The sequence below is a fragment of the Haliaeetus albicilla genome, chromosome Z (assembly GCF_947461875.1).
Source record: "Haliaeetus albicilla chromosome Z, bHalAlb1.1, whole genome shotgun sequence".
In the NCBI taxonomy this organism is placed as follows: Eukaryota; Metazoa; Chordata; class Aves; order Accipitriformes; family Accipitridae; genus Haliaeetus; species Haliaeetus albicilla.
In genome coordinates this window covers 37,033,961-37,055,849 of record NC_091516.1, presented here as the reverse complement: position 1 = coordinate 37,055,849, position 21,889 = coordinate 37,033,961, and the positions used below count along the sequence as shown (strand labels likewise).

General features: G+C 41.1%; 1 protein-coding gene across 8 annotated transcripts in view; it reads left to right on the top strand.

Annotated features, from left to right (window-relative positions):
• AUH (AU RNA binding methylglutaconyl-CoA hydratase) overlaps positions 1-21,889 on the top strand; it is a 171,324-nt gene that overhangs the window by 129,276 nt on the left and 20,159 nt on the right. For 2 of the 8 annotated variants that reach the window (XM_069776524.1, XM_069776523.1), the window contains exon 12: positions 16,678-16,791. The exons of 3 other annotated variants lie outside the window; for them this stretch is intronic. In XM_069776524.1, coding sequence (XP_069632625.1) covers positions 16,678-16,791 — 114 coding nt within the window. Of the gene's footprint in view, positions 1-252; positions 282-16,677; positions 16,911-21,889 lie in introns of all 8 variants that reach the window. 3 more of the 8 variants (XM_069776521.1, XM_069776519.1, XM_069776522.1) reach the window with 2 other exon arrangements.

Below are 21,889 nucleotides of genomic sequence, written 5' to 3'. Positions count from 1 at the left end.
GGAAACCACATGGCAACAGTCTAATTTCTGAAACATTTTTTTTGTTTTTAGAGTGTTGAACTAATAAAATTTTATTTCAAGAAAACCCTTCTCCTCCTCTACCTTTTAGCCTTGCACAGGGTTGACTTTTTTTGACCGCAATTCCCATTATCCCATTATTATTTTCTAAGTAAGACTGATCCTGAACCTTATTGTCATCTTCCTTATTCCCCAAACATTGATCTTTCTGTTGTCTTTTTCCTGCAATAACAGATTACTTCCCTTCTCACACCAACTTTTTGGTGAGTATTAAAAGCCTACCTTTCCTACACAGTTTTGCTGTCTTACAATCCTGAGATGAAAGAATCTGTGGGACGATGGAAAGTGTGAAAAAATGCCTGCTCCTGCCAGGACAGGCATGTGATTTACGGTGATGCTTGTGCTGAGGCAGCCAGCAGTCTGATGTTTAACTCCACTGATGGTTAACTTCTCTAGGCAGAACCATATAGTCCACTGTGATTTTTAGATAAACTTTTGGTTATGCAAAGTCAGCCACTGTCTTTGTTGGAATTAAAGAAAGAGGAAGATGAAGTGAGAAACTGTTTTTCATGTGAATGTTATGTCATTCACATCACCTTAACCCAATGATGACCTTAAAGGAGAAGAAGGAAAAAAGTCACTAAACAAATAAATTCTTACGCTTTTGTCAGTAGGACTTACTTTGCAAACACGAACATTTGGCAGGTTTCTACATTTTCCTCATCAAAACTAAACTGAAAGCTGAGGAAAAGAATCAAAATCAAAGTTGAGGATATTGAATTGTACTGACCCAAACACACACTGGCTGAAGTCAACAGCGTTTACATGTCTTAGCAGAAGAGAAGGCAGGAGATGAGATCTACCTCCCTAAAGAGAGTCACAAATTTTCTTTTTTAAGGTTTACAAAGAGATCTTTTGAAGAGAACAGGAAATGAGCCAAAATTAAACTACACAGACCTTATTGTACCTAGTATTTTTTTGTAAAAAGATGTAGGCAGATGATAGGTATGTCACTTTGTGTATTTATGTGCATGTATATGTACATGCATAGAGACATGTAAGTGCTTTTCAACAGCTCCAAGTCTCCAGCATGTGTCAGTATCTCCAGGTGCATGTAAGCCATCTGAACCCTACAGCCTTAATTGCATAACACAGCCGTATTACAAAATATTACCACACCAAGTTCGTTTACATTATTTCATAACAAAAAGAAATAGTATTACAGAACATTTTTACCCTTAAGGGAAAATTACTAATTATTTAAAACATTGTCTCTGTGCGTGTTTGTATATGGTGTATAGGGGTATATGAGCCTCATTATGGAAAAATGTAGGGGTGGATTAAAGCAGGATCCGTGGGATACAGCCCCAAGGTCAGAGGAGTTTCAACAGGCAAGAATGTCAAGCTAAGCAGAAAACGCCAGCACAGTTGATTGTAATGAGCTTATTGGGGTGATGTGGACCACTTAACTTGAGGGGAAAGCACCTGTGTGAAAGACTGTCGTAGGCCTGGTCAGAGGACAGGTCACATCCAGAAGACAGCTTTGGTAGACAGCAGATGTTTGTGTCTCTGAGTGGAATCCAGACACTGGCATTAAACTTCTGCATTCTTTAGACAGCAAGTGGATTGCTGACTTCTGAGACAAATTAATTCAGTTATCTGTCTCCTCTCTTCAAATCCACATTTGTTTCTTGCTGCGAGGCAATAATACAATTGCTGGGCTACTGCCTACGCCCTTGTGCATTAGAGATTTTTTTCAGTGTGTAAAGTTTTGTTTTGGTTTTCATGACTGGTAAGAAAAAGAACTGGGTTCTTGTTCCTGTTCATATGATTGCTTTCGTACTTCATCTGGTGACCAAAATAGAGGTCTCCCCACCTTCAGATGGGTGCCCCAGTTTCCCACCTGTGGAGGCTCACTCATTTATACATGCATTCATGCATGCCCTGCGTCCACGTCAGTAATTTGCTGGTCAGTAGTGCAATTCCAGTGGTTTTGAAGATTGTCCCACATCCAGGGTAAAACCTGTATCAGCTCCAGCAATGCTGAAAAAGAAGGTGGTGGCTATTACTCTTTGTATCAGCCTGACCCAATGAGTGGAGTAGATGTACACTGACATACATGTGTTAGACTTAGCCCCTTCAAGGGTAGATAGGAGAAACACCTGGCTTCTATCCTTTCAGACTGGCGGCTGGGCCTGAACAACGTGTCTAACGAGCTAGACCGAGAAAGTTGTATGTTATCCTGGAGCACAACAACATTCAACACAATCCTGTAAGGGTTCAGATGCCTTCATGGACAGACAAGGGCTAAGTGTTTTTTTGTTCTGAGGATTGTAATATGGCTGCATAGTTCTTTTCTTGTCTCTGAGTGTCAGAATTTACTTGAGATTAGGGTTTGCAAAATACTGGTTTTGATACGTACTTAGGCCTAATTCTTTTATAGAATAGGGCTTATTTCTCAGTACCCTAATAGGTGATGAAATACGAGATACAAAAACTGCCTGCAAAGTGCATGGAACTCTGCTAGAAGATGATAATGATGTCTGGTGTAACAGTGGGAAATGTAACACATTGTGGCAATGGGCCCTCAAGACTTTAAAGTTAAAATGTGCACCTAGTGTGAAATGCAATTTCTGAAGTGCATTTTAGGGCCTTTTATTCATCTCTCCAGAGTTCTAGATCAATACAGTGAAAGTGAAAAAAAAAAAAAATCCCTACAAGCACTACCTGGGACCACAGCACCTTCTCTCCCTCTCATGGAGCACCACCAGGAGGAAGTGTTCTCAGAGGGCAAGGTACGGTCTGGGCAATGGATGAGGGGAGACTGTCCACAATCTCTTTCTCATGGTTCCACTGTCCTAAATTCTCACCTGCTGAGCTGGAACAGGGGTGTTAGCTTGGTGGGGTGGAAACTTCGATATTAGTCGGAGGAATTCCCCTCACAGGACAGAAAATCCCTTCTTGGGCAGGTGTAGTAAGGGGGCTTGGGAGCAAACATGTGCTCTGCTGCTATCTTTCTCCTCCAGCTCAACTATGTCTGTTACGAAAGGGGTCTTTGTGGTACGTAGATGTGGCCTAGAGCTTGGCAAGTGTCACTAGCAATCAGGATACACAAGATGCTTCTGAGCTTGCTGTTGTGTTGTATATGCAAAGAAGGCTAATACTGCACCACAGAGGGGTGACAGGACTTAATTCCTGTATGTCGTCTTGAGGCTTTCTAAGGCAAAGAAAAGCAGTAAATACTGCTTTTGCAGGGCAGTGCTGGGGAATAGTTTGTGCTTGTGCTCATTCACCTGTTTCCACATAGTACAGGCTTTTTGTGAAATACATCAGGAGCTATATTATTATATAAGTGCACAACTGAAATTTCTCCATGCTTTTGACAGACTTAAATTTTGTGGCAGCTAACACCATCCAAATATTTCCCATGTCTCTGATCCATCTCCTGCAACCATTGCTAGCTTGTTGAGTCTCCACACTCCCTTCTTCTTCCTGCAGTCCCTTCCAGGCACCCCTGTATCTCAGCTACCTGTAAGACAATGTATGACTGACCACTAATAAGACAGAGGCTTCCAGCTGTCTGATTATGCAGGACATATTTTCATTTGGAAGTGGTGGATCAAGACAGTAACTTAGTATATCATGCCTGACCTGTTTGTTTTTCAGTCTTGGTGTACTACATCTTTCTTTTCTCTTTTCTCTTTTCTCTTTTTTCTCTCTTCTCTCTTTTCTCTTTTTTTTCCTCTTCTCTCTTTTCTTTCCCTAAACACAAGCATACCTCTGCAGGTAGAGAAGAAGGCAGAGCTCCAAGGTTGGTCAGGTTACCCATAGCTACTAATAGAGAAGTTTTTGTAAAGAACTTGCTTGCAACTGCAGGTGACAATCAGCTGGACTTAATTTGTGAGTGACTGAAGGGAATTAGACATGCAGCAGCTGAGAGAGTCTTGCTTTTACAGCACATACAATGTTCCAGCACATCCTCCCCTTCATTACCATTTCTTTGAGTAGGCTTCTCTTATAGTATTCTTTGAACTGACTTGTAGGGCTGTACTTGTCAATTATTTCAATAGTCAAATAGGCGACACCTTCTGCTACCAACTGTTTATATTATCAGAGTTTTCATCCTTGAAAATGAGAATAAAAGGGGTGTATATACTAAAAATTGTCATGTAATTGCATATACCAGCTATCTGCAGAGGCAATGTACATATGCCTATGTCTATTTAATAAGTATGTAAAATAGAAAATGGTACAGACTGTTGCTGTTCTCTTGTTCTCCGAGTCATTTTATATTGGAATTATAATGAACTCACAGCTAAAGTTGAATCCAAAGATTATGAAAAGGGTCAAATTGTTCATGTGCCAGTTTGTAGCTGTATGCTACTAGATTTCTATTACTGGTTTAGGCTAGCGCAGCAAAAAGTAGACCCATCTGTGCTCATGCTGTATGCTAAAATTAACAAATGCTCGTTCTTTGAGTCCAAGCAAAGCAAACACTGTTTCATGGAAAAGTTTTATTAAACTACAGATCGGTTCTCTGTTTTCATCAGTGCTCCAGTCAGCATGCAACCTCTCTCCACCAGAAGCAACTCCAGGTGGCATAGCATTGCTTGAGCTGTTACCAGAACTCTGAAGAGTAGTATCATGTGCAGAGTGCTTGGGCTTCATTTGTACCTCTTCCCCATTAAATAAAGGGTCTGTTTAAAGAGTAAATATTGTGTGGGATACAGTGTTTGGTAGCTGTAGCAGATATTGGTGGCTTTAATGTCTGGAATGGCATAATTAACAATAAAAATGCGGTATACCTTGAATTTAGTACTAATATTTTTGAGGCGGATTTAGAAGAAGTACTTGTTACTCTTCAGGTGAGCAGTAACTGTCTGCATAGCTGAAGTGATGATTCCAGGAAGGAATGATGTGTAATTCTGTGAAATACACATGAACATACTATGTATATTCATGTATCTTTAATACGTCTCTATTAAATACAGACACTAATATATTCATTAATATGTAATTAATAGTCACATATATATCAGTATGCTCATCATACCCTCATACATGAAGCATATTTTAAAACAGTCTTTATGGAAAGAAAACAGCCTCTGTATCTGGCTTTTCAGCTGTCTCCTCAGGACCAGGAAGTGAATTTGGATGTCACGTGTGACTTGTCTAGTGTAATCACTGAGCCTAGCATCTTTAATTCAATGCCAAGGCTAGCAGCACAGCAGTCGTTCCGGTTTTCCTGAGCAGCTCTGCCAGTGTGGCACAGCCCTGCCTCTGGGGCTGAAAGAACAGTTTAATTCCCCTCATTATCCTTTCAGGCTTGTCTGCTGGAGAAGGGTGCCCAGCAGTGATGTTTTTTGGTCAGGAACTGATTTACTTAATCTGCCTGGATTAGAGCAGCAGTGTGTTTCATATGGTCAGCACACGGGTTCCCAGTCAGAAACCTTGTGTGTGTGAGTTACCAAGTTGCAGCTATCCAGCTTCACTCAGTCAGACTGGCATTTTGCAGGGCTAGGGTATCAGTCTTCTGACTTCGGCCAACCAGTCAACATTTAGCACTTGCAACTATGAAGTCAGTCTATAAATTATAGCCTCAGCAAAACCCCAGTGCATAATCTGGCAGCTGGACTGTCATTTTCAGAGAAAGCACACTTCTGTCCACTGTAAATACATAACACACAATTTCAGTGTCATTCTCCGTTTCCTTTTTCAGTCCTCATTGCTTCCTTGCAGTCATATAGTCTTGCAATGAATAAAGTGATACTCTTATTCTTTGTCCTCCTGCTTGGAAGGAAGGAGGATCAAGAAGATGTGGAGAATCGGTGAAGAACACAGAGAAAAAATCCCTACCTTTGCCTTGAATCAGTGGTGTAACTAATCCGGCTTGAATATGTAGATTCTTGCCTGTCCTTTAAAATAGAAGCTGGGTGTGGTGGGGGTACTTTCTGAAAGTAGAGTCTGTACTTCCTAAAAATAAAGTTAATTTATCAGTGTAAGCACTGTGGAGTACCAGAATGTAATCTTCTCCATCTTCAGTGGAATTCAGAGCTCCTTGTCGTTGGTCAGGACGAGGCCGTGAAACCCAAGTAGATATTTTTGGCAGCTTTCAGTAAAAATGAATTCTTGTAAAACTGAATTTTGCCCCATCTGACAGGGCATTTTGTCTTTGTCATGTTGTTTGAAGGACAGAATGCAGGAAATAAACGGGTTGGTTTGTTTTGGGGCTCTCTTGAATGACAAAAGTCGAATGGAAATCCAAATATACTGAAATAATATTAATTGCACATACACAATATACTGGCTTGTATTAGTCATTCAAAACTATTCCTGCTCTGAAAAGGCTGACAATGAAAAGTTTGCCTTATGTGAAGATGTATACATGATTTGACTTATGTGACCTGACTGTGGAAATAAAGTTAACTACCCACATAAAACTTGATAGGACTGGAACTTTCTTCTGCTTTATTTTATTCTTCAGAATGAAAAAGTGTCTTCAGATCTTGAAGTTAATTTATATGACTTCTAATGGGACAGAGTTGATAGAGTTAACATTAAAGGATAGGTCTTAGATTTGTGTCACATGGTTTCTTTCAGCTCCTCCTGTGTCTTTCTCAACCATATGGGTATTGTTCATACCCATCAAACTGAATTATCTGCGATTACGCACTTAAGTTTCATTAATGCACAGATATTTTTTAGTTCATTTTAGCTGACAAAGTTGTATCATTTCTGGACCCAGTCTATGTGGCACAGTGCAGCACAAATGACCCACGCAGAGCTGTGTGTTGTGGTGCTAGATGTTTCTGGTGCCTACAGCAACTTGCTTCTAAAGCAAGTTAAAGCAGTCAGTGGTATGAACTGTCCTTCATCGGGTTTCCCAGAATGGAACATTTTGCAGTGTTTCTCTTACTGAAATTTCTGTTTCATCAGTGTTTTACTAATAGATCTTTAGCAAAGACGTCGTGGTGTTGCTGCTGTGTAGCGTGGTGTACTTTCCCTCAGCTCAACCCTGTCTCCTGCCCTGACCTGCAGTGTCCTGAAGTGGAGGGCAGAGCCATGCAGCATGACTGTGTGTGTTTCTGAAACCATACCTAGGCTAGTTTTCAGTTTTGAAGGACTTTTCACCCTAATACAGGAAGCATCTTGGGAGAAGTGAAGGCAGTTGCTTGGAGTCCACGAATGTAGCTCTTCTTCGTGTCATTAGTGTTAACTGAGATTGACTTGAAGGCAGCGGGACTGCTGATTCTGCCTTGGGCTGTCTGTCAGAGCAGAACTGGTTCCTGAATGCTGTCTGTCTGTCTGTCTGAGGCAGGACTGCCGGCAGATTGCTAGGTTACTGGCGTACTCTAAACCTATACTTCAAAGCTGACATACTGGCAACAGTTTAAAACTGAAGTCTGGTTATCCATGAGCTCTCTGAAAATGAGTGCTGCTTTGATTGCTCTTGTGACAGAGAGCAAGAATTTGTTTTTTATCATCTGTAGCACCAACTCTGTAGCTCAAAAATCAATATTCTATTCAAATAGAAAATGTTGATGTACCACAACACAGAAAATGGTGTTTTTCTAAAGATATCTTACGGAACCATTGAGCTGTGGCTTGTGGCCTTAAAGTCAAGGCTTTTATTTCCTCTAAATATACTCTATTCTCTTTTCTGTGTGTCTGTCATGTTGAATAAGTAACAGGCAGTGGGCACAGGACCAGGACTCGTGTCCCACGTATCATGTAAAACAAAACCAGCAGCTCTTTGAATTGTGAGGCTAGAATGCCATCAGGGGCTTCTTCTGCAGTCACAAGGCCAGAATGAAGGTGCCAGAATCCCGACATAAGAGTTGCAGCCTCTAACTCAAAATGTGCTCAGGGTTTTCTTTTTACATATAATATGTACTAGTCGAGTGCGTACTTGGCGTTGCCTGTAAAAGAGCCTCACTTTTCAAATTTCTTGTTCCTCTGCCTCAGGTTCCTTCTCGGCCATCCCCCAGCCACCCCTCCTCTGTTCCCCTCTTCTCTGTCCTTTACCAGTGCAGTTTTCTCTGCTCTTCTGCTCCACTCCGTCATGGCCAGGGTCCTCCTGGCTGCCCTGGCATTACTGCTGTGCTCAGTGTCAGAGACATGGGCATGGGCAGTGATACACTCCAGTCTTCTCTCTCACCAAGTGGTGCTTTCAGCCTGTGAGCAGCCCCCCAGACTCGACATTCATGCTCTCGTAGGATCCAATTGCTAATCAATCACATGTTGCTTGTGTGCTATGTGCCTGTGTGCTGTGAATGAGAGAGAGAGAACAGGATCTTGTGAGAGTAGGTTAGCTGACTCATATAATTTTCTGGCCTGATATTATCTCATCAACAGTAGATTTGAATAATTCACCAAAGTAATGCTACTACTGCAATTAAAAGAAGGATTATTTGCAAACGCTTTCTTAAATTATTGTGGATCATACTTCTGAGAATACATTAGAAGGTTGATTTCGTGTTACACCTTCCCTAATTCAGGGCTTAATTTATCTAAATTTTGTGGCCTATCTGTTCAAAGGCATGGTTTGGCAGCCCTCAAAATTGGTGTGCCAAACTGTTGATGTCTTTTCCAAATCCAAAGTTGAACAGATATTGCTGACGGGCTGATTGGTGATGCCTTGCGCCTCAGACACATAATGGTTATTGACCACCCGAACAGTGACATATGGAGTTCCCCATCTGCTCATGTTCCACCTCTGGCATGTGTGCTGTCAACTGCTTGCTCTGGCAAGTAAGAAAATACCCCTGCCCTTTAGCAAGAAAGATGGATTTTGTACATGTCTAAAGAAACCAAATCCTATGATGTCATCTGCAACAATTAATATGTCATGAATGTAATCGTTTAAATGACATTCCACAAGATTTTTTAAAAAGATTAAATTCTTTTCAGGTTGCATTATTATAGTTATCTACCTGTTGATTTGAAAGAAGTACAGTTGATTATTTTCTTTCTGGCCTGCCCTTGCTAAGCACCTAGAGGGTAGTTTTTCAGTGAGGATTAACTAAATTCCCTTCAAAATGTAGCTGTTGATCTCTCTTCTCTGATGTTTTCTGTTTTGATTCTTAAATACTGTGATAAATGTTAGGGTCTATTAAGTTTCAACTTTCTATTTTTATCCGTTGGTAAACACTACACCAGATGTGGGCGTGAAAGACCCTGAGAAGCTGAGGGAGTTCTGCTTTTATTCAACAATTTTAACTTTCATAACTGAGAATTTCAGCTCATTTTTTAGGGTTGTGTATGTGCTGTTTTGTTTTTTTTTAAGAGCTGAGAAAAACAGGCTTACGCAACTTAGTTTGCCTAAGTGCAGTGAGTCATTCACATTTCTTTTTTGCGTGTGTATCTGTGTGTGTGTTGTATCGCTTTATATAACCTTTCTTTGAAAAAGTACTACTGTGGATGCTAAGAATATATTTTCCCTGTAAAACAAAAAAGAAATGTGCATATTAGGCAGATAGCTACTTCTCGGTGATGTGTCCTCATAGATGCTGTTCTCCAGGAAGGCATTTTGGTGATTCTTCTTAAGGCTCTGGTTCTTCAGTGGCAAAGTTTATGCTGGTATATGAAGGTGTAAGGGGAAGGCCAGGTAGCTCTATCCTTTCCCCTTTGTGGGCAGAGCTGTTGGTAACCCTACGTGATAATGTTGATTATGTATATGCATATATTTATACAGTGGTTTCAAATGTGTGTAGTCCTTTCAGCATACTGTAGCTTCTGCTTTATCACATTGGTTCCTACCATCAAGGGAGGAGTGGAGCTTTCAGAGCAGAGTATGTGCATTGTGCATGCGCAACCTCCGTGCATTTTTGGAAGAAATTTGGGGCTTAAATTCATTACGGAGTTATCAGACACAGGTGGAAAGCATCCTCCATCAAGCACACTTCCAAAGAAGTCCTCTGGAAGGCCTCATCTTTTTTGACACGACTTCATAACTCTGTGTGATCAAAGGTACCATGAACATCCAGCTGCTTGGAGTTTATTGTTTTGAATGCAATTACAGGTATTGTCAGTACAGTTTAAGTGCTAGAATTGCTGTTTTCTTTTATGTTTATATGTTTCAGACATGTTTTCCTTGACATCTGATGGATGGTGCTATGTAGCTGTGGCAGGGAACTCACTGTTGGTTTTCCCAGAAAGGGGGGAGTGTGGTTCCTGGTGCAGAGATGTGCTCACAGGTCTTCTCCTTGTCCTCGTGGCTGTTCTGAGGCTTGCCACTTCATTTCTCTCCAGCTCTCTGCTGTATCATCATGTTTTCTGACCTGATGTACATCCTCTCTGGCCATGCTACAAATCCTTCCCAGCATGGAGAGTTCCCCACAGCAGTTTCATACCGATTACTTTATGCACACTCAGAAATCCCTCCACTCTGCTCTACAGCCCTGTGTTTTACCAAATCAGATTCAGGGCCTTTTCCTTTCTATAACCTGATTTTTACTTCCATTAAAATACGTCACAGTTTTCATCTAATTTCAGTGGCACCCTATGTTTTATTCAAGTAGCATTGTCCATCCTCTTCCTTATTCACTCTTGTGGCAACATTTTGACGACTGCAGTAGTCACTACAATAGAGATACTGTGTTTTCAGTCTGATACAGAACAGATGTTTGCAGTAGCTAGATAAGGCAGTGTTCATTCTTAATTCATCATCAAGAAATTGGATTCACGTAAGGAATTGTAGTACCTGTCTAGCTTCAAAAGCATAAGCAATTTTCATGAATGTACTTGCGTGTGTAAAATGAGGCATACACTTAGATTCCTTACTGGATTGATGTTCAGAAGAGCAGCTCTACTGGTTTGGGCTCTAAATGTAATTAACATACCCAGAGGCAAAAATACTGAGTAGGAGTCACATAGATATAACTGTTTCCTCCAGCAACTGTTGACAATAAGGCACCTCCTTCACTCAGCAGATAATAATTGGCATGACATCTGGAGATAAGAAAGATCTCTGAACTTGTGGAGCTCTGTATGAATAAGAAAAATTTCCTACTCACACACAAAAAAACTACAATTGAGAGCAACTCTTCATATTTAATCCCTTTAAAGGGGTGTTGTCTCTTTGCACACAGTTGTGGACAATATCTGCATGGGCATAGTAGTTATTCTCACCACTGTTTGTGTCAAATAGCCCCTTGTATGAGCAGGTAAACAACTAAGTTGCCTACACCTTTGTATTAATCATGACCTCAGATGTGGGTTGTGAGAAATGGGAGCTCTTAACAATAAAATCACACAGCAAATTTTTTAACATTCATTCTTGTGCTTCAAATGCAAGGGCTTAAATTTGGTAGTCCTCAAGATAGCCCTTGAAGCCCTCTGTTTCTAATCAGTCCTCTGTCCCTAATGGGCATTATCCTTGTGCCCATTTTTATGTCCACGCTGCAGAATTCTATTACATATGTTGGCCATAGAAGCCAATAATACAAGCCAGCCACCTCAATGTACCACACATTCACTGTAAGTGTATCGGGAATTTTAAAAGTCTCACTAGAAGGGGAATACCCACTTGTGTAAAAGAATGGCCCTGTAATGGTACACTTGTGTGCACTCCAGACACAAAGATGGGAGTCTCGAGAAATGGGATGGACCGAGCACGTAAGAGATCATATGGTTTATTCAGGGAAATATATCCTCTGTTCTTAAAAGGCATTGAAGCTTGACTTGAAATGAAAGTTTCTCTTCCTGCTATTGCCATTTTGCAGATTTTTTCACATAATTTAGTGCAGAATCAAAGATTTACTACTTACAGAAAGAAAGAAAGAAAGAAGTAATTAACAGGCAGGGCATTAAAGGAAGGAAGAAAAGCTTCACAAGGCTCAAATTAACTCTCCTCTGTTTTTCTGTCACATCCTCATCTGACTGCTTGAGCACCACTCACTAGAGCTAAATTTCTAGCAATTGGGTTCTAGAAATTTCACAGGAGTTCAGCACAAAGTAAGTTAACTTTCTATAACCATGATAAAGTAGGAATAATTACACTTTAAGTGACCCTTATGAGACATTTCCAGCTGCCGGGAGTAGAAATCTGGGTCACTACTCCACTGAGCAATAATGTAAGACATCAGGACACTGCTGTATTCCAGATAAAGTAAATTGCCCTCTTCCTACCGAAGTCAAAGGAGTGATCCTGCTCATGGCCACAAGTGAGTTTGTTCTGAGCTTGTCTGAGCTCTGTCAGTGATATGTTTTCTATGCATAAACCACAAGGCTTGTTAAGCTTTACATTTTAATATATTCTTTACTTACTGACACGCCTTTGCTTCCTGTTCATTTTAAAGGAGTTTTTTAAAGATTGCCTTCTATATAGCAGGAAAACTGATTCACTCTATTTTGGATGTCAGTGAACTGAAATTTATATGAAACACAGTACGTCCTTCATCTTAACCTGCTGCTATTACTAAAAGCGTATTGCCAACAAGTTAGCTCAGTAGCAGAATAGACAGCATGGCCATCAGCTTATTTCTAAACTTTACTTGTAAAGCTTCTTCTGTAAAATTCCAGAGTGCCATGGAGAATTTCCTATCAAAAGGAATCGAGGAGAAGAGCATTGTTTTACCCCAGGCATATTCCTTGGGTGGATTTTTGGCACTAATTTAACCTGGGATGTAGAAGCCACCCCCATACCAAGCTCCTGCAAGGGTATCAGATTACATTAACACATATCAGGAAGCAAGTATTCAACATTACCCACCTTGGTTTGGCTCACAGGAACAGGCTTGAAATAATGTGTTTGAAAAGTCCGTTTTAGAGGTACATGGGAGGGGAAAAACAAGCTTCAGCAACCTATTATTGGAGACTTTTTCTTGAATCATTTTTTATTTGTGAGCCAAATACTGCAGTAATTAAGCTGCAAAATTAAGGGAATCTGCTTTGCTTTTAATGGAAATTAACATTGGTTTTCTCCAGGCATTCAATCACTTAACTCAGTTGTCTTTTTATATTATTCAAATGTGATACACATTAGTCAAACATAAGTGGTTGAAGAATCATGTTGCAGAATGCCTCTTGAGAGAGAAGTATGTTATAAACATTTCTACTAATGGAATATTTATGTTAATGTAAATTAACTCCATAAGGGTGGCAAATCCTTTGAAAGGTGAACATGAAGTTCCTGCTGCACAATGGATGCTTTTATTATTTCGTTACTTGTACCGCACAAAGAGCAGTGTACAGACTTCTGCTGTAGCCAACAAGGACTTTGCCAATACAGTTTGGTGACCCTCAAGAATCAAGGCCTGTCGCACACTGAAAATATAATGCAGATTTGTGTGATGCTGAAGACAGGAAGGACATTTTGCAGAAATAGTTGTAAGAACTGTGATCTGAGGAAAATTGCAAAATTAACTGAATCTGTAGGAGAGCAGAACAAAACAAAGAGGTAGCAGATTTAATTAGATTGATAGAGATAGGATCATTTTGGAGCAGGTGATCAGTTGCCAAGAATATAGGGATAGGGACCTAAAAATGGCAAGAAAGACTACAGCTATTGTCGTCTCTGTTTCCTGTAACCCAAGCTATGGGCATTTGCTTAGTGGCATGAGATCTGACAAATGTTGGAGTGATACAGAGGACTGGTAGCAGACCTTGCCTGGAAAGCATTTTCATAGTTACAGCTGAATTCAAGACCCAGGCACTTTCCAGAGAGCGATCTAAGGCAGGCTTCCCCACTGGAAGCAACTGCTTTGTAATCCCTGGCAGATAACCTGTCTGCAAACTCTGAACTTTTGTATATGCCTATGTGTATATACATATATATATGGTACACACCTGAATCCTGCCATGAGGCTGAAGGTGGGCATGACAGCTTCAGGGATGGCAAAATGGAAGAGACAGTGCAGAAGCCTACAGAGCCATGTCTGTTGTAATAGTCTCCAGCTCTATCTCTATGCTTTTGTGCATAAGGGGAAACAGAAGCCCTAGAGGTTAGGGAAGGGCAAAGTCTGGTGAAGTTGTGCCCAGGGTTTCTAAGCAGGTGGGGATTTACCCAGCTGCCTATTTTGAAGTCCACTATCAAATGTAAGAACAACCTGCTAAAAAAACTTCGTATCTTTGGGGGGGTTGTTTTCTTGTTTGTTTTTGCAGCATGTAAATTTGTTATCAAAATGATTTATATTGCACAAAGTGCTCTTTCAACTGTGTTTTATTAATTCAGGAACAGCAATGATAAGATCTAGTTCTTTCCAAAGAATTTGGTATGCCACATCTCCCAAATGGGATCAGATTACAAAGACAGTTCAGCTCCCAGTTAGGCTCTTCAGTGAAGTGGTTAGATTTTTGACAGCACTCAGCATCCAGTGGGTCTGGTGTTCATTTTCAGGAATGGGAGCTGGTGAGCACATCTGAAAATGTAACCTTTTGTACTTAAATATTTGTGTGTCTTCTCCCAACCCCATTTTCCATGAAGTTATGTGATATTTCTTCGTTGTTATTTTCAGAGTTTGTTTCCTTGCTTAATAAAACAAAACTAAATAGTCCTGCAAAAGTTCCACTGCATTTCTGTGCAGCGGGATTTTCATATTTTTGTGATTATTTTTTCATACTTTTGTGATTTTCATGATATTTAAAACCCAAGTGTTCATAAATATGTGCACAAATGAAACCACAAATACCATGATGAGTTACACAGTAGTGATAACTCCAAGTACAAATATTAAATTTAAAATGTAAGTTGTTATTTGTATAGCAATTAACATGAATGCCTGATGAATCACAGTAAATCCACAAACACGTGCTGAACTGGGATTTTTGCATATGTAAATCCAGTTGCCTTAATGCCTTGTTCCTTGGATAAATATGACAGTTTTATGTGGCTTATATCTTTCCAAGAACTACAGATTACTTTCTTCCAATGGAAATCAGTATGGTGGCCTAACCCACCTTAAATATTCCTCTCTTCCAGATTATTCTTTAATTATGATTTTATCTCTTGAAAAATCCTCCCATTTTCAGGTGTTGTGGAAGTTAGGTTAGGTTCTAATCCCTGATGGATACCTGTGAATACTTAAAGAGATATACATCATATAGACAGATGGGTATGCTGATGATGCCAGATGAGTCCAAGACACCTCTAAAATCATTGTTGCCAGTGTCACATGCAAACTTTTTTCTTTCTAGGAAGACTTTACTTATCAAATTGTCTCTGTTACTGTCTTTCCCCACAACTCTGTCTTCACCCTGATAGCTCTGCTTCCAGTCTTCATGGTGTACACCATGCCTTTGGCATTGTCCCTGTGCATCTCTCCCAACTTCTCCCTATATGTTGATGCCATTTGTGAGCTTCTCGTTCCAGCACTTCTGAAAGACCTGCTTTCTCTGCTGTGCCAAAAAGGCACTCATCTCTGCATTAACTGTCCTCAGCAAGAAAAGCCAGCTTCAGTCACGATTACTTTTGTTCCATTCTCTTTCCTCTCATCACCTGTCTGACTTCTATCACACTTCCTTTGTCCTCCCTCTGTTTGTCAAGTCAACTTCTGTAGTTTCCATGTGTTCCTGGACAAGCAGCAATTCTTTTGCTTGCTGCTGTAGCATGTCTGGCACGTACTGGAGTTCAGTGTATTAAGAAGTTTATTCTGATATAGGTAGTGATTAATAGTCGCAACAATTCGTGAACTGTTACTGGTCTATGTCAAATGTCTTAGGGGCCTCTGTTTCATCCTTATGAATCACTACGTAGGCAATAAACATGGGTAACATGCAAGTCAGAGTGAAGGCAAGCAACAAGCTGTGACTTCTGCTTTTCACTGAATTCTCTTTAAGTGTTACCTCATCTTCCCATGCCACCCCCACACCCTTAATCTGTTCACATACTCCTTGCCTTCTTGGTCTGAATCTGAGCTCAGTGGGTCAGGGCCTCTTTATGCTGGTGCTTGTTGCTACTCCACTTAGCACAATGATCCGTATCTTGCCTCCTCCCAGAGTTCCTGAATGTGATGTTAATGCTTCACTATTTAGGAGGTAATAGCAACAAGGGTGGCCCAGGACGGAGAGGCACAGAGGCTTTAAGCTGATCTTACGTTGCCCAGAAGTGGTCTCTGATGCGATGAATGGAAAGGGGTGGGTGGGATGGGAGTCTTCAGTTCCCCCCACCTCAGCTGAGCTCTGCCCATTTCGCGGCCGTTTCCAAGGGTTTCGTTCCTCAGGACAGGCTGTCTGGCCCCTTTCACAAACACTCAGATCAGTTTCAGCACATGAAAAAAGAAAAGGTCTGGTTGCATGGAGCTGGGGGAGAGGCAGCATTGCATAGCTTCAGCAGAAAGCTAACCTTTCCTTCCACTGCTCTTCTGCTCTTCCCCCTCCTCCCACTGAGCCCTGCAGAGAGAGATTAGCAATCAAACTGTAAATCCCCAAGTACAGAAAGTAGTAAACCTCCCATCCCCTCCCCAAGAGGACATGTATGCTGACAACAGCCTCATTCAATCTGACACCTGTTTCACTTTAAAACAGGCCCCTATAAATAGAGTGAATGTAACCCTAGGTGGCATTGCAAAATATTATGGAAAATGCGGCTTACAACCCTGTGAAGAAGGGGGAGTAGAGAGAGTGGGGGTGGGCAAGACACTATCTACCATAAAAACCTGGCAGCTTCATGCAAGGGCTGTTGCTTTTAATTTAAATGCTCATTTCTTATTCTATTTTCAGATCCTCTCTGGGATTTTAGGAATGTTGAGACGTGCTGGTTATAAAGCCCAAAGTACAAAATGGTCACGGATGGCTGGAATGAGGCATGTTCTAATGGAAACAAATCACTTGTCAGTAAGCAGCCTTCAAACTTTTGAACAAAAGCTCAAAAGGGTCAGGGAAAAGACATGTTTGTTGACTTAAAATGGCTGGATGCAGGTCGTCCGAAAGGCATAAGCTTCAATACTGTTGAGGTAACTCTTCAGTTCTATGTAAAATTGGGGTTTAAAATGAGGTTAAGTACTTTGATGGCAACCACAAATTGAATGAGCAACTTACATTAAATAGAAAGCTTACACATGTATAAACTGAAGTGTGCATACTACTGAAATGTAAAGCACATACACCACTGCAAAACAGCTGCAGAATGAAGCTCAGTTGTGGAAGCTACATTTAGGTGTATAGATAGTGAATGTTTGTGAGGAAGACTATATCTACTGAAGTTTAGAAGGGTGACCAGTATTCCTGTAATGTAAAAGTAGATGTCTGTGATTAATTGGTATTTTAGTTAGTTAAAATAGTGTAGCTTAGCTTTATAGTGATTTGAAGATAAATCCAAATCCTGAGTCTGTTTATTCAACTTTCTGTAGGTTTCAACCCTAAATGAAATTCTGCAGTGCTATTGTTAAAATTTTTTATTTGCTCGCAAGACCCATAATGAGGTTCATGACCCCTGGACCAACTATAATGAGGGATCAGCCCTTCTTTTTCCTGTGTAATATTTTGTGTTGCTGTGTAAAATGAATAATGTTGCTCTATAATAACGTGTAAGGTGGATGAATTATAATCTTTGCAGAACTTCATGTTGAATCTCCTAATTCTATTGTAGCTTAGTTTCATAAGAAAACACGACTTATGCAATCTTTCTTTGTCATCAGTCTGTCTGCTGGTCCCCCTCACAAGCAGCTTCTGAGCTTGTTCAGTCTTCAGCTGGATTTGAAGAGGGTTTACAGATAATTACGTTTTGACTAGATTTGTGAAAACTGCTTTCTCTCTAGAGGAAGAGAGGCAGAGACAGTGCCTCTGTGGAGGGGAAGGCAGGTAAAGCATAGGTATCAGCTAAGCGGTCAGCATGGGCGTCTTTAGCATAGCACACACTGTTTTCCACATACAAAACATGCATGCATCAGGGATACAGTGGGGACTGAGGAAACAGGTTTGGGCAGAGGTGACTGGGGAAAGAAAGCTGATGGGACAAAGACGTGACCTCCGTAAGTAACCAGGTTTCATTTCAGTGTTCACAGAATAATTTCTTTTTCATATGGAAAACAGCAGCAGAAGAAAAGGGAATAACTCTGTGTGGTAAAATGGTATGTGTGAGCTTCAAAGCGCAAGGCAGGCTTTTGGTGTTTCTGAGGTTTACTCCGCTAAGTAAACATTATCCTGCTTTAAAAGGGAAGAAACCGAGACACTTTCTTCACAGAGATTTGACTTGCTCAAAGGCACCAATGACTCAGCAGCAACCAGGTACAGCATACAGACATGTTTAGGTAGCTTAGAATCATAGAATCATTTAGGTTGGAAAAGACCCTTAAGATCATCAAGTACAACCATAAGCCTAGCAATGCCAAGTCCACCACTAAACCATTTCCCTAACCACCACATCTACACATCTTTTAAATACCTCCAGGGATGGTGACTCAACCACTTCCCTGGGCAGCCTGTTCCAGTGCTTGATAAACCTTTCAGTGAGGAAATTTTTCCTGATATCCAATCTAAACCTCCCCTGGTGCAACCTGAGGCTGTTTCCTCTTGTGCTTTCACTCGTTACTTCGGAAAAGGGACTGACACCCACCTTGCTGCAGCCTCCTTTCAGGCAGTTGTAGAGAGCGACAAGGTCTCCCCTCAGCCTCCTCTTCTCCAGACTAAACAACCCCAGTTCCCTCAGCCGCCCCTCATAAGAGTTGTTCTCTAGACCCTTCACCAGCTTCGTTGCCCTTCTCTGGACACGGTCCAGCACCTCAATGTCTTTCCTGTAGTGAGGGGCCCAAAACTGAACACAGTACTCGAGGTGCGGCCTCACCAGTGCCCAGTACAGGGGGACAATCACCTCCCTAGTCCCGCTGGCCAAGTGTGGCCAGCAGCTTACACAGCTTCCTTCTGTGTAAACCTTCACCCACCATGTGTCCTAGCCACCCCAAATATTCTCCATCCTCAAGGCCCTGGAGCTCATCAATGCTCCCCACTCCTTGCCTTTTGGGTTGCTCTTTGAGTACTTTAAGTCTGCATCTGCTAGTAGTGCAAGAGGAAAGCATTGCCTGTTCAAGCCCAGCAATTTCTTAACATCCACAAAGGCTGTTTTATGTGTTGCCATGACAAGGAAAACAGCTTCCAAATGCCACTGGTTGTTTTGCTTCTGCCAGAAATGAGGCGGTGTTTCTGAAGGAGGATTGTGAAGCAGCGAGGTAGCCTGCAGAGAGCTCCAGGCAGTGCGGACAAGAGTGGTCCTGGTACCGGAGTTAGCCTGTTTGAAATTAACTTGGGTTTGTCCATAGTATCCTGCCCTGCTCACCTGTCTTAGATTTGGCAGCTGCTTGCTAGTCATTGCTGTTTCATACTGCTCTTTTTTCCTGACCTGTCCATCACCTGAAGGACTGTTGGAGACTATGGGGAGGAGTAATCCTGGGAGGCACTCCATGTCTTCTCTTCAGGTGCCACACTGCCTGGCTGGAAGCTTACTGGCAGTTTGGGCTTCTCAGCATTGTTGAGGATGGGTTTGCAAACACCTTGTATTTGGATTGGGAATGGCATTGCCTTTACGGTACTGAGCATGGCTTCAGTCCTGCTGCACCACTGAAGTGCTGTGTTGATGCCAGGTGCTCTATCGTAGACTAATCTGGGTGCTGGAGTAGAGGAGGGCGTGGAGGGAGTAAGGATTGCTCCCAGTACCATGATTAGTTTGTATATAGGAGTGCAGCAGCACTGGGAAAGTGCTAAAGGCGGGGGGTGGGGCGGGGCAGGCATACTACTGCAAATTGCTGCTGCATCTTCAGTAAGACACGCTGATTTCTCTTTGCCCAAATGAGCATCAGATGGGGAAAAACACTTTTAGAAAACTTAAGCCTTGATAGTACATTTATTTCTGGGACAGAATTATGCCTGCTGCTCATGTGACTTGAATGTAACAGGCTTGTGCGCACACACACAGAGCTTTTGATTTTTATCACATGGCTGCCAAAAATAACATTGAAACATCTAAGTTAAGCATGCCCTTATAACACAATGGCACTTCATTACTGTTCAGGGCAGCTCAAGTTTCCTTCTGAGCATATCACCAGCAGGCAATAATGGAGGAGTACAGAGGGCAAGTAAAAGGAACAGTGCAACCTCTTGGCATTTTATCCTAAATGTCAGGCATGGCCAGTGTCCCTTGGTGAGTTCCCCAGTGTATGGATTTAGCATCTTCAGTAATTGTCTCTCACTGTGTTGAATTTAACATAAATACGGTAGTATAAATTGGCTGCTTCTGGAGTTTTCCCCAAATTACAGCAGTTGGTCTTATGAATAATTTCTCTCTAATCAGCTGAGTCTCTCTTTCCTCTGTAACTCTTCTTCTAATCTTATTTTCATAACTTGCTACTTCTCTGACTTTCAATTAACACTTCATCTACGTTCTTTACTTAGACACAGTAGGTGTAGCCTTTTGAAATTCTTCCCTAATGTGATTTTAGTGCCGTCACTTCAGTTAGGGGCATGGTAATGACTAACCTCTGCTCCTGTAGCTCTGTTGCTATGTTGCATAATGACTTTTCAGAAGTTCTGGATTAATGCAGGTCACTTGGTAATTTGGGGCCACATAGCAATATGATGCCTGGAAAAAATCCATTTGTAATCTGAAAGATTTTATGGAACTGTTGGGTAACTTGAGGAACATATAGTTAGAATTCTGTAGAGTGAGGATGGGTAAAAAAAACCTGATAAGTATCACTTAAAAAAAAAGAGTTTTATTTCTTAACTACTCTTCTCACAATACAACATCCTAGTAGCTCCAGGTAAGAGCAGGTGTTGCAAACAAACACTTCTGCTCTGGAGTCCTGTTTCTGGAGTCCTTTCACTTACCAACGCTCATCCTGCGTGTTGGCACAGCACACCCTCTGCTCCGAGTTTCCTTGCTAAATGTGCCAGGTGTGGTGCTGCCATAGAAAATCTTGCTGTGCCCTTTCCTCCATTCTGGCCTGTTCTAGCCTGTATGCCATCTGGCAGCTGTCAAGAGGTAAACAAAGTAAGCAGAAAGAGTAAATCCCATGGTCTTCTTAGCAAGTAGTTTCTTAGGAAGTTGATGGAGGAAAACACAGCAGCTAATATCTATAAATTGTGAGTGTTCTTTCTGTCTAGAATATAAGTTTTTTTCCACCCTGATAACAAGATTATTATTTTTTTTCTTTAGTTCATTATATAATAAGAATTAAAGATGAGATCATGATAGCAAGACCACAGCAGTTATCAAGGAGTGTCTTGGAGCACTGAGTAGCTGGCATGGTAGAGAGGGTTGTTATGAAATTGTTTTTAAAAATAATTCTGGAATCCTGCCCCTCTTTCTGCTTATTTTAAGGTTCATATGCAATGTGTTGAATGTCTATGTCCTGAATTATGCTGCTAGTGGATCCTCCCAGCTGGTCTGTCCAGTAACTGTTGACTAGTACGATCATGTTTCCGTGTTAAACTTTAAAAATAATTTAATGATAGCTATGTTTAGTGACATCATTTTAGCACCCATATGACTTAACTCTCCCTTGCACTTTGCCTGAGACGGTACAACAGCTGCATTGTACCCATATACGTTCCATCACACAGACAAATTTTTAGAAAGAGGGAATTATACTGTCACAGATCACTGCATCTTCCTCAGCTGTATAGGCTCTAGTTTCACTAGAGATGCTTGAGCTTTCTTTAGTCTTCATAAGTCTTTTGAAAAAAAAGTTAAGTTTCCTAAAGCAAAGGCTGCAATGTTTCCTTTTAATAGCATTATTCCTTTCAGGGTGAAAAACATGAATTTGGAGTCAGAAGATTTCTTCTTAAAATGGTGTATTGCCTTTATTATTGCTTAAGTGATACAGGGCAATATTAATAGGTTTATTCTTTGAAATTATTATTATTATTGAAATAATAGTTTAAAGATATTGATCTTCCCCTTAGAAATCTTTTGCACAAAGAACCTCTATTGTTTAGGGAC